The 20,590-nt window shown below is 47.4% G+C and overlaps 10 protein-coding genes across 10 annotated transcripts; 4 read left to right on the forward strand and 6 right to left on the reverse strand.

Annotated features, from left to right (window-relative positions):
- Positions 1–138: 138 nt before the first annotated feature.
- N7529_002273 (SDR family NAD(P)-dependent oxidoreductase) lies at positions 139–1,303 on the forward strand (the record flags this gene model as incomplete). Its single annotated transcript, XM_057237801.1, has 3 exons — positions 139–648; positions 698–1,091; positions 1,146–1,303. 3 exons carry the CDS (start codon positions 139–141, stop codon positions 1,301–1,303), a joined length of 1,062 nt encoding a protein of 353 aa, XP_057100412.1.
- A 396-nt stretch (positions 1,304–1,699) lies between these two features.
- Positions 1,700–4,180, reverse strand: N7529_002274 (E1 ubiquitin-activating protein ubaB; the record flags this gene model as incomplete). Its single annotated transcript, XM_057237802.1, has 9 exons — positions 1,700–1,988; positions 2,045–2,385; positions 2,450–2,801; positions 2,854–3,133; positions 3,184–3,248; positions 3,299–3,423; positions 3,498–3,734; positions 3,870–4,040; positions 4,121–4,180. The coding sequence occupies 9 exons, from the start codon at positions 4,178–4,180 to the stop codon at positions 1,700–1,702; spliced, it is 1,920 nt and encodes a 639-aa protein (XP_057100413.1).
- An 808-nt stretch (positions 4,181–4,988) lies between these two features.
- On the forward strand, positions 4,989–6,430 carry N7529_002275 (queuosine 5'-phosphate N-glycosylase/hydrolase; the record flags this gene model as incomplete). Its single annotated transcript, XM_057237803.1, has 4 exons — positions 4,989–5,460; positions 5,515–5,669; positions 5,724–5,955; positions 6,009–6,430. The coding sequence occupies 4 exons, from the start codon at positions 4,989–4,991 to the stop codon at positions 6,428–6,430; spliced, it is 1,281 nt and encodes a 426-aa protein (XP_057100414.1).
- Positions 6,431–6,696: 266 nt separating this feature from the next.
- N7529_002276 (uncharacterized protein) lies at positions 6,697–7,860 on the reverse strand (the record flags this gene model as incomplete). The annotated part of the gene is made up of 1 exon (XM_057237804.1): positions 6,697–7,860. One exon carries the CDS (start codon positions 7,858–7,860, stop codon positions 6,697–6,699), a length of 1,164 nt encoding a protein of 387 aa, XP_057100415.1.
- A 47-nt stretch (positions 7,861–7,907) lies between these two features.
- On the reverse strand, positions 7,908–8,114 carry N7529_002277 (uncharacterized protein; the record flags this gene model as incomplete). The annotated part of the gene is made up of 1 exon (XM_057237805.1): positions 7,908–8,114. One exon carries the CDS (start codon positions 8,112–8,114, stop codon positions 7,908–7,910), a length of 207 nt encoding a protein of 68 aa, XP_057100416.1.
- A 324-nt stretch (positions 8,115–8,438) lies between these two features.
- On the forward strand, positions 8,439–9,143 carry cyp5 (uncharacterized protein; the record flags this gene model as incomplete). The annotated part of the gene is made up of 2 exons (XM_057237806.1): positions 8,439–8,450; positions 8,529–9,143. 2 exons carry the CDS (start codon positions 8,439–8,441, stop codon positions 9,141–9,143), a joined length of 627 nt encoding a protein of 208 aa, XP_057100417.1.
- A 1,002-nt stretch (positions 9,144–10,145) lies between these two features.
- Positions 10,146–11,877, reverse strand: N7529_002279 (aldehyde dehydrogenase family protein; the record flags this gene model as incomplete). The annotated part of the gene is made up of 6 exons (XM_057237807.1): positions 10,146–10,435; positions 10,493–10,829; positions 10,889–10,949; positions 11,011–11,226; positions 11,289–11,521; positions 11,581–11,877. 6 exons carry the CDS (start codon positions 11,875–11,877, stop codon positions 10,146–10,148), a joined length of 1,434 nt encoding a protein of 477 aa, XP_057100418.1.
- A 791-nt stretch (positions 11,878–12,668) lies between these two features.
- zpr1 (zinc finger-containing protein ZPR1) lies at positions 12,669–14,494 on the reverse strand (the record flags this gene model as incomplete). The annotated part of the gene is made up of 7 exons (XM_057237808.1): positions 12,669–13,006; positions 13,067–13,381; positions 13,441–13,833; positions 13,894–13,988; positions 14,074–14,244; positions 14,300–14,315; positions 14,371–14,494. 7 exons carry the CDS (start codon positions 14,492–14,494, stop codon positions 12,669–12,671), a joined length of 1,452 nt encoding a protein of 483 aa, XP_057100419.1.
- A 1,954-nt stretch (positions 14,495–16,448) lies between these two features.
- Positions 16,449–17,321, reverse strand: N7529_002281 (uncharacterized protein; the record flags this gene model as incomplete). The annotated part of the gene is made up of 3 exons (XM_057237809.1): positions 16,449–16,737; positions 16,815–17,179; positions 17,235–17,321. The coding sequence occupies 3 exons, from the start codon at positions 17,319–17,321 to the stop codon at positions 16,449–16,451; spliced, it is 741 nt and encodes a 246-aa protein (XP_057100420.1).
- A 1,328-nt stretch (positions 17,322–18,649) lies between these two features.
- Positions 18,650–19,973, forward strand: N7529_002282 (cytochrome P450; the record flags this gene model as incomplete). The annotated part of the gene is made up of 4 exons (XM_057237810.1): positions 18,650–19,060; positions 19,122–19,391; positions 19,446–19,711; positions 19,775–19,973. The coding sequence occupies 4 exons, from the start codon at positions 18,650–18,652 to the stop codon at positions 19,971–19,973; spliced, it is 1,146 nt and encodes a 381-aa protein (XP_057100421.1).
- Between the last annotated feature and the right edge of the window lie 617 nt (positions 19,974–20,590).

The following is a 20,590-nucleotide window of genomic DNA, read 5'->3' on the forward strand; positions in this document are numbered from 1 at the left end:
GTGTCGCGTAGTTGAAGGAAGTTGACTGTTGTGGGTCAAACAGAGCCTTTTGAGGGCCGCATTGTGGCCCGTGCTCAAGCTGTGACGCACGTCTTTTGATGTTGAATTTGGCTTGGATTCGGTTTATTCAATGCAATGATGAGGAATTTGGCTCAATTGACTCCCTTGAGAGTCTCGGGGCTTTGTGTTGAAGCCTCGTTAAGACCAGTATATCTACATCATGTTGGACATGCCAGAGGGCAAGTATCAACCCAATCCCATCAAAGATATACAACTCGCTCGTTCTCATCTCAGCCAAACAACTCCGAGACAAATTATAAATTTGAACCCGGCAGAAGATTGGCCGGCCGAAAATGCTTGATTACAGGTGGCACATCAGGCATTGGCTTCGCTATTGCCGAAAGATTCCTACAGGAAGGGGCATCAACAATAGTCCTAGTAAGTCGCTCCCAAAAGCGCTTAGAGGAAGCAGCATCAAGACTTGCTCCATTTGTGAAAAGGTCTTCTATCGTGGAAGAAAACAATGGTGAAGTTGCTACTCGCGCCCCGGAAGAAGACCGCCAGCAAGATACCAAAGGGAACATCCGCTTGTTGGTTGGCGACGTCTCCAACACCGGGTCATGGATGCGTGAACTCGAAAAAGAGATGGTGAGCTATCCCGTGTACATCAATGAGTTCCAGTCTAATGGTAAACCAGGCAAATGTAGATATCCTGGTCAACGCAGCCGGAATCTCGATATCAAACATCCTCCCAAGATCCGAGCTGGAAGATATTTCGACGATCCTGCGCACGAATCTCGAAGGCGCCATGCTGACCTCGCGAGCCTTAATGCGAGCCTCGATCCGCAGTCGTATTCGCAACAGGAATGATGCCGCTGCTGGCCAGAAGCTCCCATCGAAATGCATTATCAATGTCTCCTCCCTGCTCGCCCTCAAAGGAGGAACTGGAGCTGTTCCCTACGCTGCTTCTAAGGCTGGTCTTTTGGGCCTTACGCGGTCATTGGCTGCTGAGGTATCTGCCTCAATGAAAGATATTATCATTCGATCAAACGCCATCGTGCCAGGGTATATTGAGACACCCATGGTTGCAGGTATGTTCTTTTAGCCTTTTGTATTGTTAGTGCGCCCACTGACCTGCAAAATAGACTTCACGCCTGGTGAAACAGAAAGATTGAAGTCTCTCATTCCTCTTCATAGATTTGGGGATCCACGTGAAATTGCAGACGCAGCTGTCTTCTTGGCGCAGAACGAGTATGCCAATAATTGTGTACTGAATCTCGATGGCGGGTTGAGTGCCGTTTAGATTGATGTTTGGGGTTTGATCTACTATTGAAAAAGAGTAATTGTACAGTACAGATGTATGTGGTTTGCAATCCTACGATATTCCACGTAATGTCACAGAGAGAAAGAAGAATTGACGAGCGTAACTGTGTTTCAAAAACCCAGATAGCACCATTTTGACGTGAAATGATCAATCCGTAATGCATTATTCTGAAGCATGATTGCCCCTTTGACCCGAGTTTCTTTCTCACTTGAAGCAACTTCGCCTGTATGCCATATGGTACAAAAAATGTGTAAAGTCTAAGGAGGGGCGGGCAGATTTAGAGAGGGCTAACTGAGTTTTACCAAAGCGAAAGCCCCCAGAGATCAATGGCAAGCTAGAGCCGGGAGAAAATGTCTACTAGCAGCAAGCAGCTTTTTAATCATCAATCAAGATGGCACCTTCTTCGTCATCGTCGAGAACAATAGGCTCATTGCTTTCGGTGTCAGGAATGGATGCACTGGCAAGGCGTTTAGCGTTGTGTTCGTTTTGAGCCTCCAGATCGTCAGTGCCTTCGCCTTCGCGCTTGCGCTTTCCTGTGACGGATGTGCCGTCTGTAGTTACAGTAGGTTCAGGGGAAGGTTGAGCAGGCGGCTGGGGCTTCAAGGGAATCTCGACTGCCTGCAACAGTTTCACAGGCTCAGATTCCGCGGAAGATGGCTCGGTTCTGGGTACCCATTAATAAACAAATGCCTGGAATGCGGTGATTTCAAACAAGCATACCTTTCCACGATCAATATCTCAAGGTTCACTCGAGTGTCTGTGTCGTTGTCATCCGTCACCGTGATGATGCTCTCGTTGGAGACCCCAAAATCGGACAACTTCTTTTTCAAGTTGTCATCAAAGTCAGGATCGTAGATCATTTCGTTACCTATGGCAATGGTGAGTTCTTTGTCATAGCCCAGCTCCTTTTCAAGAACACTTTCAACAAGGTGGTTAAAAGTTGCCAGCGCAGGGTCAATTTCCACCCGAACCAGCGCAAAAGAACAAGTTGAACAATCGGGCTTTGGCGGGTTCAGTGATTCAGAATTGATCGCACGGGCACCGGACCTCTCTAAGAACACCTATTAACATGATGTTGGATTAGCCTGGGTTGGTGGGAGTAACACGAGGTACTTAAAAGCTTACCGTTTTGGCATGCTCAAGGTCATTTTGGAATACTTTGAATGACTGGAGCACACATAGTCCAGCTGTCATAGCATTAGTGGTAGCGATAGCAGGAATGATGTTACCGGCCATTTCTGAAGAAGTTTTGTTAACCATGGTATCCTCAGAACGACATATCATTAAGATGGACTCACGCTTGATATCAAATTTAGACTTGGTTTCTATGTGGAAGATAGCCGCTCGGAGATTAGCCGTCGCTGTCACAAAGTCTAAGGTGTCCACATCATCCTTGTCGAAGGTCAGGATCGGAGGAGGTTGATTTGACGGAGTGTTTGTTTGTAGTTCCTTCAGACGTTGACTGAGACGTTTTAAACTGTAAGGAATTAGTTTCTCGGCTCGTTCTGGCGGCCATGAAAAGCGCTTACCTATCCTTGAAAACAGCGAAATTCTCCGCCAATGACCATGCTTTTTGGTCCTGGGTAGAGATCCGTGGATCGATCGATGCGGACTCTTCTCGAAGTTGAGCCGAGTCAAGAAGTTCTGGTGCCTCTCGTATCTTCCACATATCTTTCATGCCGCGCAAACGCTCTACGTCTCTTCCGAAGACTTTGTCAAACACATTTTGGTATGCTTCCTCGGTTCCGATGGATTCACGCAGGGCTTTGAGCTCCAGGGCTTCCTTGCGCAACTCCTCGATTTCATTTGCTGAAATTGTGTCAGAAATATTGCTAAATTCTGGATGAAAGTGGACCAACCGTTTTCTGCGTTTTCAGAATTGTCTACGTCTGCTGCTTCGTCTTCGCTGTGCCCGAACAATTCCCTGCCCTAAAGTCAGCACCGAAAGTTGGTAGAACTAACGCGAAGACTCACGGCAAGAGGAAGCTTTTTGCCCAGACGATGCAATGAATAGGTTGACTGGGAGTGCTGCGGATTGTACACACTGGGAAAGACTTTGGAACTTCCTTCGCGGTGCAGTCGTAGCATTCTGTTACAGCCTAGGTCGCTAACAGTTAGCAGCAGCCCGGGTGAAGCCCACATCCTCGGTCTTGACCGGACGTCCCACACACACCTTCTTGATAACCTGGACCTGGCCATTGAAACCCATAGTTCCGCTCTCAATTAGAGGCACATCGGCGCGAAGGCACATCTTGTTCACATAGCGTCTTGCGGCGAGATTGTCCAGCGCATTGAACACGATGTTGAAGGACCCAAACCAAGAGACGTTGAATTGGGGATCCATGATATTGGCATGGTGGGCTTCAAGCTTAGCGTCCGGCCGGAACCTTTGCGCAACCTCTTTGGCAACCTAGAAGTCCGTATGAGTACCACATTATTCCATACCCGCCATTGCCAACCATATGTCGTCCTGCGAATGCGCGTCGCAGAGGGAGGATTTGCAAAGGAGCGGCCCAAGCGCGGGGGGATGGTCGGCGGGACGTACCAGGGCTTTCGATTTCTTGATATGCTCATGACGAAAGAGGAATTGGCGATTGAGGTTGCTCAGATCAATCGTATCGAGATCGATGATATGGACTTCGCCAAACCCGTTTAGGACAAGGTTTTTGAGGAGCTCACAGCCGATGCCGCCTGCGCCGACAAGTAAGACACGAGACTAGATGTGAAAGATAATTGTCAGAATCCATCCAATAGCTTGCGCGACTTGCTAAGGGTTTGCGCCAACAGTAACCATACCTCCTTGATGGATCGGGTGAGGTCCACCCCGAGAGAGCGCTTGAGCGAACTATCCCGCATGGCGGGCAGAGTAGATGATCGCGATAAAACGAGACAATTTAACGATCTCACGAGTTAGTGAAAGAAGAGAATGTGGGAGGGGAACAGAGTTGTGGAATGAGAAGTGAAAAGAACCGGAAACAGGCGCCGTTGGAAGTCGACAATGACGGCACTGTGTTTGGAGCCTCACTTGAGATCGGCTCGTCTTCTCTTCCTCTCTTCCCTTCCCTCTACTTATATACCCAACATTTATCCTAGTCACCCTTCTTGGAGTGTAATATAGAAGATGATAGTCAACTAATCCGTAGCCAATATCTGCTTGAACAATCATAAGCAAAATTATAATCTTTCGCTTTTCGCATTCCACATACAGCTCACTTAGTGTACATATGTATATGTAGGGATGATCTACTCAAAACCTCAATTGCGAACTACTTATACTGAATAAATCCTGATTATTCTCTGTAACCCTAGCTTAATAACCTATATCATCGTTCTTTTCAATCCTTTTGCAACGGGGTCATTATCGTACCTGCTTACATAACTCTATCCAGGGACCATCGGGTCGAATTTTCGGTGTGGCGAGAAACGAAACAACACAAAAGGTCACTTGGGGAGATATTCCAATCAGAACTCTTCTCTATCAAGCTGTGTTCTCCATTACCCAAAGGAAGATTATCTGGTGGTGGAATATTCGCCGTAATTGTGGATTGTGCTCTCACCGCAACACTACTCCGTGATATCAAAGGAGATAGTTACCCCTGAGCATCCATAATTTTGCCATATATCTACTTCTCCATCAAGTGAAAACGGCTCAAAGCACAAAATCATGCCATCATTGGATCCAATTCCGGCCTTGAGAAATGACCAGATTGAAGCAAACTCCGACGATGAAGCGGACCCTGAACTGGTAGAACTTCTTCGCCAGCATTTCGGTCTGGGCGGCGGACAGGCAAAGGGTGCTCCCCCAGAGACAAAAGTCCTCGAAGGTGCTCAGTACGTCTTTGATAATGCCATTGATGTTGCTGTCAGTCGCGAGTTCACCAAAGAGGCTGCTGAAACCATTTGGCGTCTGATGCAGAAGAAAGAGTACTCTACTCAGACTTGGTCGGAGCACGAACTTCACCCCCAGGCCAAAGATGAAAGTACGGTTGATTTTATCTTCACAATGGACTTGTTGAACTTTAGTTTCTTCTCCGACGAGGAAGAGGAATCAAAGCGATTCTGTATTGAGTACCGGGGCAAGCTCTGGACTGGCTATTGGAGTCTAGTTGCTGCTTTACAAAGGGCTCTTGATGAAGGTCAGTTTCAAGTCAGCATACGCTTTTGAGAAATACAGATGTTAACTAAACCAGATATTCCCATCACAACCCCTGACTTTTGGGTGAATAAAGCAAAATGTACAGAAGAAGTGCTAAAGCACGTTTTCCGGTCTGCGACGGATGAAGGAATCCCCATGTTCAAGGAACGAGTACAGTGTCTGCGTGAGGCAGGCGAAGTTCTTTGCGAAGTATGGTTATCCATCTCCCTGACATTTTCCGGGCTATATTAACCTGCTCTGTAGGAATTTGGCGGCACCTTCGCGAACTGCGTCGACAGTGCAAATCGATCAGCAGCAGGTCTTGTGAACCTACTGACCGAGAGCTTCTCGTGTTTCCGCGACGAAGTGATCTTCCACGGAAGAAGGGTCCGACTCTACAAGCGTGCTCAGATCCTGGTAGCCGATCTTTGGGCTTGTTTCAACGGGGAAGAATTTGGTGAATTCCATGATATCGACAAAATAACCATGTTTGCAGGTATGTGTGGAGAACTCCAGAACAGACAAAACATATCTAATCAAGTGTATCAGACTACCGCATCCCGCAAATGCTGCATCAATTGAACTGTATACGCTACGCGCCCAAATTAGACAACCATATTCGTGAAATGAAGCCGATTGAGCCAGGTTCAAACTGGGAGATTGAGCTTCGTGGAACAAGTATCTGGTGCGTTGAATTGATCAAACGAGAAATTGAGCGGCGACACCCCGAGGTCAAAATGAGCGGTAAAAAGCCTCCTACAAAGGCCTTGCCGGATGATAATTCGAAAGCGGAAAACGAAAACTCGGAAAAGAAAGCACTTGAGATAATATGCGGCGACGAAAAACCGAAAAAGACATATCGGATCAACGCTATCCTTATCGACTTTTTCCTGTACGATACGATGAAAAGTCTTGAGGCAGAGAAAAATGAGTCCATTCCTCACCACAGGACTAGGAGCATTTGGTATTAAGATAGATGGCTATTGTTTTTAGCGTCATCAATGGCGCATGGAGTCACACTTTGAGTGACCTTGGCATTTTGGTTGCTCTGGGAGCAAAGGGGCGTTTATCCAGAACTTAGACATTGCAGCATTAACAAGTGTCGGCTTGGACATGGAGGCGAAATAACCTTTAATTTCCATGGGGAATAATGCGATTTGATTCATATTTTAGGGTATCAATTATCTTACAGCCGGAAACTTTTACTCTCAATCGATTTCACATGTCACGACGACAATCAAGCAGCCGCACCTTCAATGCGGGCCATGATATCTGCCTTCCAATGCACATAATCTTCTCGCCGGTCATCACTCAACCAGTCTACTCGATCCTGCATCATTGTCCCTAAGCCAGGCAAAAGGCCACCTCGAGGAGGGTGATCTGCCTGCGAAGAACGAGCGCCATCCCCAGCGGCCGAGCGCTTAGGCAGCCTAACCCCTCTAAGCACCGCGTCCTCCTCATCCATGTCCTGGTAGGACTTCCCTTCTTCGTCCTCGCCGTAGAGCTGCCCAGCGTAGGGGATGTTCTCAAACCACTCCTGGCCATTGGCCCAGCCATGCTCCATGATAAGAGCAATCCACTGGTCCACATCGTCACGATGCCGGCGGTCGTTCGCCTTGAGGCCAAGACTGTTCAACGCTGTTTGGCGCATTTCCATGAATGTTTTCTTGTCCATTTTCTGCGCTTCGACATCTGCTTCTGCTTCCGGTCCAGGGTTGCGCCGACGAGCAAGCACAAGGAAGTAAACAGCCACAGCCATGGCATATACCAGTTCTTTGAAGTCATCGTCATTTTCGGGCCCGCTGATGGAGACAATTGGCTCCAAGAATTCCAATGTCTCCTCGTCCCATCCCTCCTCGTCGTTCGACATGCTCGAAGTAAGATAAAGGACGGTCGACACCCCGGAAAATATATGAGGAGGCAGGGTCCTCGAGATTGGAGGTCGAGACCAGGTGTTTGTGCGAGGTGCAGGCGTCGAGAGGATCTTGCAAATTGTTCGGATGGCTGTCATCACCCAAGCTGGGGCATCTGGAATGACAGTTGACCCGATAACTTCTTTGGGTCGGGCAGATGTGATCTTTCTAGCTGATTTCGAGGGACTTTCAAGGAGATTTGCCGTACTCATGCTTCGCTTCAGAGGTGTAGATTTCGAGGGGGTGTTTTGTAGTCCCCGTGGTGTTGGAGCTACTGCCTTGGAAGGTGTGTTCCTGGCCTTAGTAGGTGTTGTTGTTGCAGAACTGGTGCGAGAGGGTGATCCAGCTACTGATACACTAGCTGATCTCTTGATGCTGGCCGAGCTTGTTGCCAAGGATCGATCAAGGTATGCGTAGAGCTTCTTGTATACACGTGGAGGACAAGGCGGATGTCCTAATAGCGGAGGAAGTTTCAACGTTCGGCTCATCCTAAATACCCCGAATAGAGCCAATTAGTATACAATGTAGCAAGTCCTTAGTTGAGGGCATCTGCCGACCTTCTGCAAGCAATTTCCGCGCATGCGTATGGACGAGCGATTTCCTCTTCTGGCTTCAAACTGGCCGAGAAGCTTCGGGACTGCGCAACCAGTGACATAGCATAGCTAAGAAGTTCTTGGGGTAAATCATTGGCATGAGTTGGCACCAGTATGCCCAACGCTTGTTCAACTGGCCGGTTGGTCATTGTTCTTGCGGTTCGTTGGAGTGGGTTTGCCTTGTGAACAGGCGAAATATGATATGATCCTTATCAGCCCAGCTCAGAAGCAATGACGAGATAAAGAACGTCAGAAATCTTCCGGTATTTTGGCGACAATCACCAATGATCAAATGTGTCAACAGGGTATGAACTGAAGGGGGTTGACTGACAATAAACACATGCGCCTGCCCGGCGCCGATAAGAAAAATGCTGACTAATTCTAGATTGGTTCGGCGGAACCTGAGTACCAGGGCTCCAAGATCACTTTAATTAACCTTACACCTTGATATCACTTTGCACAATACATTTGAAATGTCTGTCACGGTAAGTCTGCAGATTTGAAAAGCTCTAGGAGCTCTATCTATATCAAAAGTCGAAGTGCTGACAATTGCTTGAATACAGTTGCATACGACTCAAGGCGACCTCAAGGTCGAGCTTTTCTGCGAAGCAGTGCCTGAGACAGCAGAGAACTTCCTCGCCCTCTGCGCATGTGGCGCATACAATGATACTCCGTTCCACCGCCTCATCCCCGGATTCATGATCCAAGGCGGAGACATCTCTCTCGGTCCCGCCGCGCAACAAACATCCACGAAACCAATCCTCGACTTTGAGATACCGAAAGGCGGCACTTCCATCTACCACCCCGCAGCAATGAACCAAGAAATTCACCTCCCTTCACTGCGCCACAACGCACGTGGCATTCTGTCCATGGCCTCACGGCCGGTCAAGGATCGGACTGCGCCTGGATCACAAGGTGCAACGGGTACAACGATCAACGGTAGTCAATTCTTTATTACGTTCGTTCCGGCCCCGCATCTTGATGGTACCAGTACCGTGTTTGGCAAAGTTTTGAATTTGACTGCTCAGGACGAGGGTGGTGATATCCTGACCAAGCTGGAGAAGGCAAATGTTAAGGTCGATAAGAAGGGCAAGGTCTCTCAGCCAAAGGAGGGCGATGATTTTGAAGCATTTAAGATCAACCAGGTTACGATCCATGCGAATCCATTTGCGAAGTGAACTATTTCGATGCGCAACATCTCATGGGAGCTTCATTATATCGGAAATTTGGGCTGGATGGATGCATTTTCCAGTCTTTCAGCGCGGCCCTCTGGAAAGTCTCATATGTTGGAGCCACGACTCGGCAACCGCCAAGCATCTAACGCTATTTCTTTGGTGGCCTGTCTTAGGGCGGACTTTCAAAATTGTATAGTCACCTGCATTATTTGGCATCATAGCGGAAAATATGCCCCCTCCATGGCAGAGGACCAACGCTTCAAATCCCAAATCATTCATGGATTCAAGCTGTCCCATCATATGCCACAAGGCAATCCGCACCTCGCAGCGCTACCTCCATCATACCGGCTATGACAAAGTAAAGCTTGCACAAAGAAGCGCAGTGCTTTCTAAACGAACAAGAGAAATTTATACATTCCATGCCAATTACTGAGGCGTCTTGCACACTTCAAATCTTCTATCTCTATCTTTTCTCACTGGAACTCGAATCATCCACTATAGGAGCTCGTACACAATCTGAGTCACTGTAAGCGCCGTAAATTCGGCCGTATTGTCATACACAGGAGCGAATTTCACCAAATCTGCGCCAACCACTGGCAAACCGGCCTGCGACAAAACATTCAATACCCGAAGCAGCTCCCTGGTCGTCGTCAAATTCTGGGGAATTCTCACCGCATTTCGGATTAAGGAGGATCTATATAACCTGGAACTACTGTGAGCTTTGTTGTAGCTAGGTAGATAAGTAAATTTTTTATTTCAATCGTAGATTCTCCATAAAGTCTAGATATCTTGTGTCATATCCACGAGAACTTCAAATTAGCATATAGAGCAATCGATTTGAAAGATAGAAGACAACTACACTTAATTGATAGTAATCCGTGCTGGTTTCAAAGCATAATTTCACTTATATATGATGACAACGAAGGTCGATTGAGGTGATATTTGATCAAACTTGGCTCAAACGCGCCGGACTAGCTCAGAAGAGGCGTATGGAACATTGCGATATTAAGGCCCTTTTTTCAAGAAGAGGGTTTGGGAATTGCAAAAGGCTTTCAGCCCATTGAGACCCCACTCAACACCGATACCGCTCTCCTTATGACCACCGAAAGGAGCAGTGGGACTCAAACTGAAGTGATCGTTAGTCCAAACATTTCCAGCTTGAATTTGGCGCGCAACCCTCGCAGCACGATCCAGATCGGCAGTCCAGATCGAAGCACCCAGCCCCATCGTGGTATTATTAGCACGCTCGATAACATCAGCCTCATCATCCCATGATAGAAGTGGAACAATCGGACCTGCAGATTAGTGAGTAAAGCCACGTACAGATAGACTCGAGGAAAGACCAGACTGACCGAATGGCTCTTCTACCACGATACGGGAATCCTCAGGTGGCCGGTCGATGATGGTGGGTGCGATCATGTATCCATTCGAGGCCTCGATCTTACCCCCAGTGGCAACCTTCCAGCCCTGCTTTTCGATATCATCAAAGAAGGTCTTGACGCGTGAGTATTGCATTGTGTTCTGGAGAGGCCCGTGACTGATTCCAGGTTGCGAGCCATCACCAATAGTATAGCCGTTCACCTGACGGACCAGGGCATCCCTGAATCTTTCATAGATAGAGCTGTGGACATAAATTCGTTTCAAATTAAGGCATATCTGGCCCGAGTTTAGGAATGCAAAGAACGCAACCTGCAAGCATTAGTTTCTGGTATAAACCTTGCTCCATGCAACCTTCAGAGAGTGATTACCTTCTCTGCGACTTTCTCGATATCCACGTCCGGGAACACAATGGCTGGATCATTCCCGCCACTAATCAACCATTGTTAGTCAAAGCACGAGATAATTTGCGTAGTTCAGAGCGCCAACTCACAGCTCAAGGGTCACACGCTTGAGGGTGCGACTCGCACTTTGCAAAACTCTCTTTCCAGTTGCAGTGGATCCAGTAAAACTGATCTTGTCAATACCAGGGTGGCTTGTGAGCCAAGGTCCCAGGTCATCATCGCCACTCAAAGATTGCACGACACCTGGAGGGAAGAATTTCTGGGCTAATTCAACAAGTTTCAAGCCACAGTACGGGGTAAAAGGCCTGAAACATATAGTTATGTCAGTATTTAACATTTCATGTAGATAAGAATCAGAATAACCCACGAAGGCTTGACAATAATGACATTACCAGTCAGTAGAGCGGGTGCAATTTTACCAGTCGCAAGAAGCAATGGGAAGTTCCAAGGCACAATAGCCCCGACAACACCAAGAGGAACATATCGCGTTATCACAGTCCTCGTTTCATCATCTTCAATCACGTCTTCCAGCAGTGGGAGCTCGGCCATTTTTCGAATCCATAATATGGCGGCTTCTGTCTCCTGGGATGCTTGCGGAATCTATTTGAGGCACTTTTAAATCTCGCCCTTATATTGGGTACCAAATAGCGATCACTTACTGGCTTTCCTTGTTCGGCGACCAAAAGATCACGGAACTGATCTTTATATTGATCAAGAGCATCGGCATAAGCCACTACGGCCTTTTTCCGATCCTCATACGGGGTCGTGGACCAGAGCTTATAAGCAGCTTTTGCGGCATCAACGGCACTGTCGAGATCATCTGGTGTCGCAATTGGAACCTCTGGTAAAGCCTCCAAGGTAGCCGGGTTCAGTCCATGTCGAGTGACCTTTGTCGGGGCGCTTTTGCCCTTGATAATCTGAACGTAAATTGACTTGAGATCAAATTCGACGGTCATTCTGAAAAATATGTGTTACAACGTGACGGGGAATTGTATTAGGGCAGTAGGGCAGAGTCGGTTTATTTCAAAGCAAGCCCAAATGTAAGTCCGAGCCCCTCTTTTGTGATGCATCTTGTGCGATCAAGCTGCAGGACATTTGCTAGACCTGATTGAAATGGACTACACCCTTTCTTGACACTTTGCCGCAGTAACCCTGGATATTCCAACCCATTGATCCCCACCAATCTGCGCCAAGTGCGGGGGACTCCCTGGGGTTGCCGCATTCTCCATGAGGTCAAATGCAGTGGTTATTCGAACAGGCAGGCGCAGCTAATGATTAGAAGAAATAACACCTGAGGTGCGACTCAGGTTGAGAAAGTCGAGCGCTCAAACCGAATCAATGGCTGTATGATGTACTCTTAGTCTAACCCTACTCGGTATCATAGCCATATTCTTTCAATCAAGTTAGGAGACCCCTATTCCGAGGGTGTGTTCAATTTTGATCAGTGACAGAAGATCGACAAGAGGTGATCGTTCAAGTGGAAACGAATTGTCTTGACCACTAGATGTTGCTTTTACTTGATACGGATATAGGGGGATACTACAAGTTGACATGGTATTTAAGCTCCCATTTGTGTATTTTTAATCACCGGATATCTAAACCACCATAAGCAGAATAATACATTTCACAGACGCCTATGCGAAGAAAAGAAAAGGAAAAGAACACCAATAAAATCATCACGTCTCATGTCATGAAATGGATATCAACCATCGTGAAAATGCAAACGACAATTCTCCATGAAAACCTCTTACTCCTTCTGAGCATCGTCAGTAGTCTGCGCGTCCTTCTCATAGCCCTCAGTCTTCATGTCCTTGAAGCCCAGGTCCTCTTCCTCTTCTTCAGTGCGGGTGTACTCCTCAGTGATGACTTGAGGGTCGATTGCCGGGCTGCAGAGATCTTGGACATACGAGTTTGCCATGGGATCTTTCAAGGTAATAGAGAACTTGAGTTCGCCGTTAATAGCCTGTTCGAGACGACCGAAGAAGCGCTCCCATGTCTGCTTGTCGGAAGAAGCCATGCCATCACCTCCAGTGGTCTCATCAACCCCGGAGAAGATAGTTCCCTTCAGCTGATCACGGATCTCGACTAGAAGATAAAGGGTTAGCATTGTGGTCATTCAAACAGTCGCGGGGGGTGGAAACCAACCTAGCAATCCTTCAACGGTGGTGAATCTTCCACCAAGAGTACCTGGCTCCACTGAAAGATCCAATTCGTCACTTTGCAGGTGGCAAGTATCAGACTTCAAAATATCGCGAGACATATCGACATTGTTCTCAACGCGGAGAGTAATGCACTTGCCCTTCTCAGGAACGGCACCTCCGGTTCGGACTTCACTGCTTCGGTAGCCACAGCCCTCGTGAGGAATCTGACCAAACGACTCAGCCTCATCAATGCCATCGCAGTTGGTACCCCAAATGAACACCTCCTTAAAGTGGGGAATGTTGATTTTCTTAATGTTGACTGATCGCAATAACGGTTAGCAGATGTAATGCCATAGCAACAGTAAGTATGTATCTTACCTTTGCATGCCTTGTTACATCCTGGGCATTCAGCAGGGATAGTGTAAACCTGACCATCAACAATGTCAAGGTCTTCCAAATCACCGGCATCGAGTTGCGGCTTCTCGGCGTTAATTGCCTCCGAATCGGCCGAAATGCCAAGCTCTTCATTTTGTTCGTGGGTTCGGGGATATTCACGGCGTGTGTACTTGTTGCCACGGTCGGTGGTGTTGGGTGCAATCCACGAGTTTCCAGTAGGGTCATCTAGAGAAATAGAGAAGGGGAAGGCGTCGTCACGGTCCAAAATCTTCTTCAAGCTAGCGATGATGGGGACAAGGGCATCGTGAAGCTCAGGAGCTTGATCCTTGCGCAGATCTTGCTCTCCTGAAAGATGTTCGTGAATGTGTTGGACAACTAGGAATCACGAGGTCAGCGATTTGGTAACCATGGTAGTAGTTCTCAGGGATAACAAACCTCCTTCCACGTTTGTAAGTTGGGATTCACCACGGGGCATCTCAATGCCTAGATCCTCAAGGCGGAAGATGGAGAGATCACTGCGGATAACTTGACTGGAAAACCGTTAGCACACAGTGCCCTAATTACTTGCTTCAAGCATATAGCTGCGTTCGAGATGAAGTGCCGATGAATACATACCGAGCCAGGTCTTCCTCGTTCTCAACCCTCAGGGTGTATTTGGCGCCACGTTCCTGAATTTGGCCAGCGGACTTGACCGAGTTGTCTTTAAAGTAGCAGTGAGGACACTCGAAACTTTCCAGGATGATGTCGCGGAAGTAGGGCACACGAAGTAGGAGAAGGCGGGTGGTTCTGATCGGGAAGTCAGTATTGTATAGCATTTGCGAATTTTGCGCAGACAACGAACCCTTGCTCATGGCAGTCTAGAAAATGGCAAGTTAGTGGATATTTACAGTGTATAAGATGGGAAATACTCACTCATGCAGAGCGACTCGACCTCCATGAGTCCTGTATCATCATCGCGCTCCACCAGATCGCCGGGCTTTTGGAATTGCGACTCGAATTGCGCCTCGAGCGCATCATGGTCGGCTGGGTTAACCATTGTATAAGATTTTGCGAAAAAAGATAAATCTGGAAAATAAAAAGAGTGAATCCAGGTATCAGTTGTTCGAACAAGAGTATGGGCGGGCGACAAGAAATTCTTATCGCCAAAAAAATTATCGGACCCACGGGAACATTCCTTCTCGTTCTGCGCGGGGCTGAGGGGCAGCTGACAGAGGCTGGATTATGTAATATTTCCGTTTGGTCATTATTCTCGGAATACATGGCAAGATTTTGTGGCCATGATCTACAAAGTTGTAGACATAACCTGGGAATTTTGAGCAAGTGAAGTAAATCTTCAGAAGAAACCAGATTCGAAATATGTGTAAATGTAGATATGATCCTTGTGCATTGAGTTTGATAACAAGAGTTGATTCCTTGCAACGGTCGAGAAATGAAAAACTCGACCTCCTCTTTCTGTTTTTCTATCTTATACCACCCACGCCACCTATGCAATAATGACTGCCCCTGTTCACTCAATACGCGCTCTATCTCCTGTATTTCACTTGGAGACCTCGACTGCCCGGAGCCGGGAAAGGTGCAATGAACTCGCGTACAGCGTCGATATTACTAGCACGCACAGTATCATCTAGTTCCATCGTGGGTCCGTCCTATACACGGTATAGATCGTACTTCAGGAACAAGGTTGCGAGTGTGAGGGACAGCTCCCGTCGAGCAAGGGCCATTCTACCTGAAAGGTTATTGATGTCCCCCCGGAAGATCGCAAAGAAAGAACGGAGGGGTTTACTGACCCGAGACAATTTCTCGATCCACGTCCAAACCCGAGGAAGTACTTTGACAGCTCCGGATTCTCAATCCACCGCTTAGGGCGGAATACATAGGGACCTTTGAAATAGTCTGGGCTCATATGAACATCCATTGGTGACATGCTGTAAACAGTGCCCGGAAGTACTGAGTAATACTTACCATTTATGGAGTTGACCGAGCTCGTGGCATACTTACTTTGAGCGCGTGGCTATAGTAGATCCCGATCTTAGGAGCCAACCGGGAGGTCCGAGCGGGCCGACTATCTGCTTCACCATCGTGAGAAAATAGCTTACCGGGAAAATGGGATTCTGCGAGAAGGAACAATCTGGCGACGCTTCCTCGTATAAAGCAGCAATGAGGCTAAATAGCATTGACGGATGAGAGGTTATTTTGGGGGCCGAGAGCTGATTTTAATGGTCTATAAAGCCACGAGGACGACGGATGAATTCGGTCTTCAAGAGCCCATGATATTACGCCCGGAGGAGGCAGCTACATGAACGAAGCGACGGTTAACTTTCCTTACTGGAAGGACGACTATTACGGCGAGTACTATGACGACCTGGTCACAATCAAAAGCAAATACGACCCAGCCCACATTCTCTGGGCGAACCCTTCACCTGGATCTGACGCTTATGAGCTGCTCGAGGATAGTCATCTATGCAAGACGTAAGGGCCAGGGACATGTCCCCTTTATCCGTCTTCTTAGTCTTCATTCTGCTTGACTTGCCTGCTTATAGACATACTTTTGCCACCAACATAGATTAACTCCGGATACGATAGCTTGAAAGAAATATTACATCCGGTATTGAATATATATCGAGGAGCTGTGTAAGTTTATTCCGAATATACGTATATACATTTGCATTAGTCTGCCTATGCCACCTCTTCAGACCCAATTTCTACTCTAGCTTTCTCTGAGTTTGTATAGAAACGAAATTTGTAGATATCATTTATATCACACTAGATATAGGCATTACGGTGTTTATACATGAATCTTTTTATTTTCGACGCTTCCCAGTATGACATAATCGACATAAGAAACTCGAAGCCGGCATTTCTTTCTCATTTTCAAGTTTTTACCACTAAGTGGACTTCAAGGATGCACAAAAGAACATATATTCACTACCTCTAGCTTTCTTATATGCAAATCACTGAATCACCGATGAAGAAAAAGTCACCCAAGCAATCTACCATTCTTGAACTTCGCCGTTGTAGAGGACGACCTTACCTCCGTACTGTTCCTTGGTTCCATTTGTAATCACATCAAACATACCGCTTGTAGACTTTTCAATAGTGTCAGGTGCTGACTCCATACCCCACCCTTTCGCAGCCCCGTTGCCCATATCGGTCTGTACCCAGCCGGGGTCCAATACAAAGGTGTTAAGCCACTCATCTTCGGCGTTGATTCGAACACCGTACCACGGGAGAATGGACTTGGAAGCTCCGTATGCTGCACTAGGAACGGGAGGCTGGCGGCTAGGGAGTGAATCAGTATGGGCATAAATGAAAAAGAGATAATAACCACATAGGGCAATGTGAGAGGGACAGCTTACCCTAAAGCTCCAGCTCCAGATCCCATGATAGCATAGACAGGCTTGGTGATCGAGTTTTCAAGTAGAGGACGAGTGGCTTGATAGAGAGAGACAACGCTAAAGACGTTCACCTCAATATGCTCGAGGACGTCGGCGCGTTTGACATCCTTGACAAGGGGATACCCTTTAGCGATACCGGCATTGGCAACAACATAATCAATATGATCGACGCCCTTGTCGGTGGCTTCTTTGACAGCGTCAAAGGCAGACTGCTCAATACCGGCGTCATACTTTACGACGATAATGCTGCTGCCTTCGCCCGTGGATAGCTCAGATAGCTCCTTAGCGGTTGGGTGTGCGGGATCACGGACCGCAGCAACGACAACCTGCGAGTGGCTCATTAGCTAGCTCCTGACGGATATGCTCAAAAGGATGACTTACGTAGTTTGGGTTGGCCACGAAATTCTTGACCAGTCCGAAGCCCAGTCCGCGGTTAGCACCGGTAACAAAAGCAACAGTGGGAGCCATGATAGCGTAGTATAAGCGGTATAGGTCAAAAATGTAGAGTTGATACAAACTGGTAGGCAGATAGATACAAGCACTGCCTTCAAATATACTTCTACTAACACGCCATTAACTACCTAAGGTGGGATTCTGATTATCAATTTGTTGGATTACAAATGCAAGAAGGACGTAGCGGCGGCGCTGAAACAAAGAAATACCGCCGTGACTTGGTTCGGTTAGACCGACTGGTCTAAGGCCATGATGCGATTGGACGAGACAAGCACCTAACAGGACTGGGCCGCAAAGGGGACGTAGGTTTCGTTGAAGCTTTGGCGGAAGAAAATAGAGTAACGGGAATCTCCACCGTGACCGTGCTTATATGGCCCATAATCCTGCTTTAGCGCGAGACCCCCGGAGCCAATTATATGCGAACGCTCGTCCAAGGGTCTAATGCGAGATGATTGTTGATGGTTCATCTTGCATGCGAAGCGATTTACCTAGATCACTCCACTGATGGTCAGCGTGGGATGCAATGGCGTAAAAGAATAAAGTTAGGAGAGAACAGATTTTCTTTTTCTTTCTACTCGATTGGTGCTGGCAGTCAAACCTCAATTCATCTTACATGGATCGGCGTGTAAGCATCATCTAAATTTGTAAGACATATAGGACTATACCAAAATATAGGAAAACAAGGGCTTCAGCCAACGATTTTCACTACTTTCGATACAACTCATATCTAAAAACAATTATGTGGAGCCAGTCAGAGATATCGCCTGAATTCCTTGGGATTTCTAGGATCTTAGGCCATAAATTACAAGGCCAGGACGTGAACGCTCTCGTATGGGAGGCTTCTGGGTTGCTTATTGCTCTCCTCTTTGCCTATGCCATCAGTGTAGAATTTTATCGTTGCATGTCATTATAATTGAGAATTGGCTTTTTTAGATGTTGACTCGAAACCCTCGCAATGTATCTCGCCATTGGCCAGCATTCCGGGACCCAAACTAGCTGGTAAAGGAGCCCCTCATCATTTTAATGGCTTGCTCTAGTTATAACATATTCTTCTAGCTTTGACACACTGGTACGAGGGCTATTACGAAGTATGGCTTGGTGGAAAGTACTTCCTTCGCCTGGAGGAGATGCACAAGCAATATGGTGTGCAATAAATCTCCGATCACATCGAATGAATCCATGAGATAAAGCATGCTGAGAAATCTGAAGGGTCAATCTTACGCATCAACCCAATCGAAGTGCACTATAATGACCCTGAATGCATCGACTTGGTCCTCGCGGGCCCCGCTAGGAAGACTATTCGTCACCCCAGCTTGGCCAGAAAAACAGGAACTCCTAGCTCGATGGTGACGACAGTCGAGCATGACATTCACCGCCAACGCCGAAACGCAGTGGCTAGGTTCTTTTCGACGGCTAGTATTCGCCAACTTGAGCCCATCATTCAAGCTACCATGAGTAGGCTGCTAGAAAGGTTAGAGGAGACTGCGCAAGCAAGCTCTCCCCCGGTGCCGATACACCATATCTTCAAAGCCTGCACTAGCGATGTGATCAACAAATATGCCTTTGGTGAGAGCTTTGGCTTCATGGAACGGGCCGACTTCGGGAAGTGCTATTTCGATGCCACCTACATGTTCTTTGGGCTGAATCACATCATGATTTTCTTTCCATGCTTCGCGACTTTGATGCAGAAGACCCCAGGGTGGTTTATCAAGGCCATAATACCAAATCTGGCGGAGCTTGTGGACAAGAAATCTGTATGTATTACTCTAGCATTGCGCCTTCTGAAAGCTCAAAGCAAGCTAACACTCGTGTAAGTGGTGGATTGATCGAGTTCGCGAGATCGGAAACTTCCCAAATCCCGAAAGGATCAAGAGCACAATTTTTGAGGGTATTCTCAATAGTAATCTGCCCGCTGCCGACAAGACAGATGCCCGGTTGGCAAGTGAAGCTCAGCTTGTCATCTTCGCTGGCGAGGGTATAACAGCATTAGCACTCACTGCTGCGATGTATGAGATTCTGGCTAACCCTCCTGTGCTTGAGCGTCTCAAAGCCGAGCTCTGCACCGCAGTACCGGATGAGAATTCTGTCTCATCGTTCTCCCAAGTTGATGGGTGACCTTTGCTCAATCTTGTGATACAGGAGGTCATCTGCCTGCACCCGGGAGTCATGAACCGCCAGATGCGTGTCCCTGCCAGCCAGCCAGTCATATGCCAGGATAAGAATGGATCTGGTCGTGAATATGTTGTGCCGGCCGGGTTCCTTGTGAGCATGAGTCCTCTGTGTTTGTATTTGAATCCAGATGTATATGAAGATCCATACGAATTCCGCCCACAACGCTGGATCGACAATCCTCAACTGGGACGTGCATTTTTAGGGTTCTCAAGAGGAACTCGATCTTTTGTTGGGTAAGTCATACTTTTCACTGCCTACATTTCATTTCATGTTTGCTGAACACTTAACGCAATTAGGATGAATTTGGCTCATCGGGAAATGGCCATCATTTTGGGGACACTGTTTCGCAGATACGACTTATACCATGGAAAGCCCGGCCGTACACTCGAGCTGTACGACACTGAGCGAGCCAGGGATTTTGATGCTAACTTTGACATGATCATTCCAGTCCCTGCCAAGGGAAGCAAGGGAGTACGCATCAGGGTTAGAAACTAGCCATGCAGACAGCTTGGAACAAGAATAGGAATGCAGTGAGAGGCAAAAAAAGTAAAGGGAGAGAGCACCTATTCTTTTAGGTGCAAGTTTGTCATCTTTCTCTCTATGAGTTGGACGCAATCACTAGAATTGAAAAGAACGCACGTTTGACAATTCTCAGAGTAAATGGCCCTGTGGGGCCTGTCTATATTGGGTATGGTCTGAATTGAGTCGGACAAATCAAGGGTGCTCACTGAGCACGCCGTGAAATAGTCATCATATACATGACTGGACTGAGCGTTATCACAGATCCTGAGGCTGAGCGCCCTCATAAAGCGGCGGCAGCCCAGATAGGAAAGGCCCCACCCGGCAGACATTATCCTGTCTATATAAGTGCATGGAAATCTGTTCGGTCAACCCACGGTGTCATCAAAGCTGATATTTCTGCGGCAGTAGTTAGCATATACTTGAAGTACACAGAGACTAGGGTACTTATAAAAAAGGGGGGCCGTTTCTACCTACCGAAGCAAGTAGAAACGACAGTTCACTAGCCATCACCCGTCCAGAAACGTTCTGCTCCCATGAAAAGCACAAGCCTTGAAGGAATTCCATCTCGAAGACCCATACAGTAGTTCCTG

The sequence above is a fragment of the Penicillium soppii genome, assembly GCF_028829465.1.
Source record: "Penicillium soppii strain IBT 18220 chromosome Unknown utg000003l, whole genome shotgun sequence".
Classification (NCBI taxonomy): Eukaryota; Fungi; Ascomycota; class Eurotiomycetes; order Eurotiales; family Aspergillaceae; genus Penicillium; species Penicillium soppii.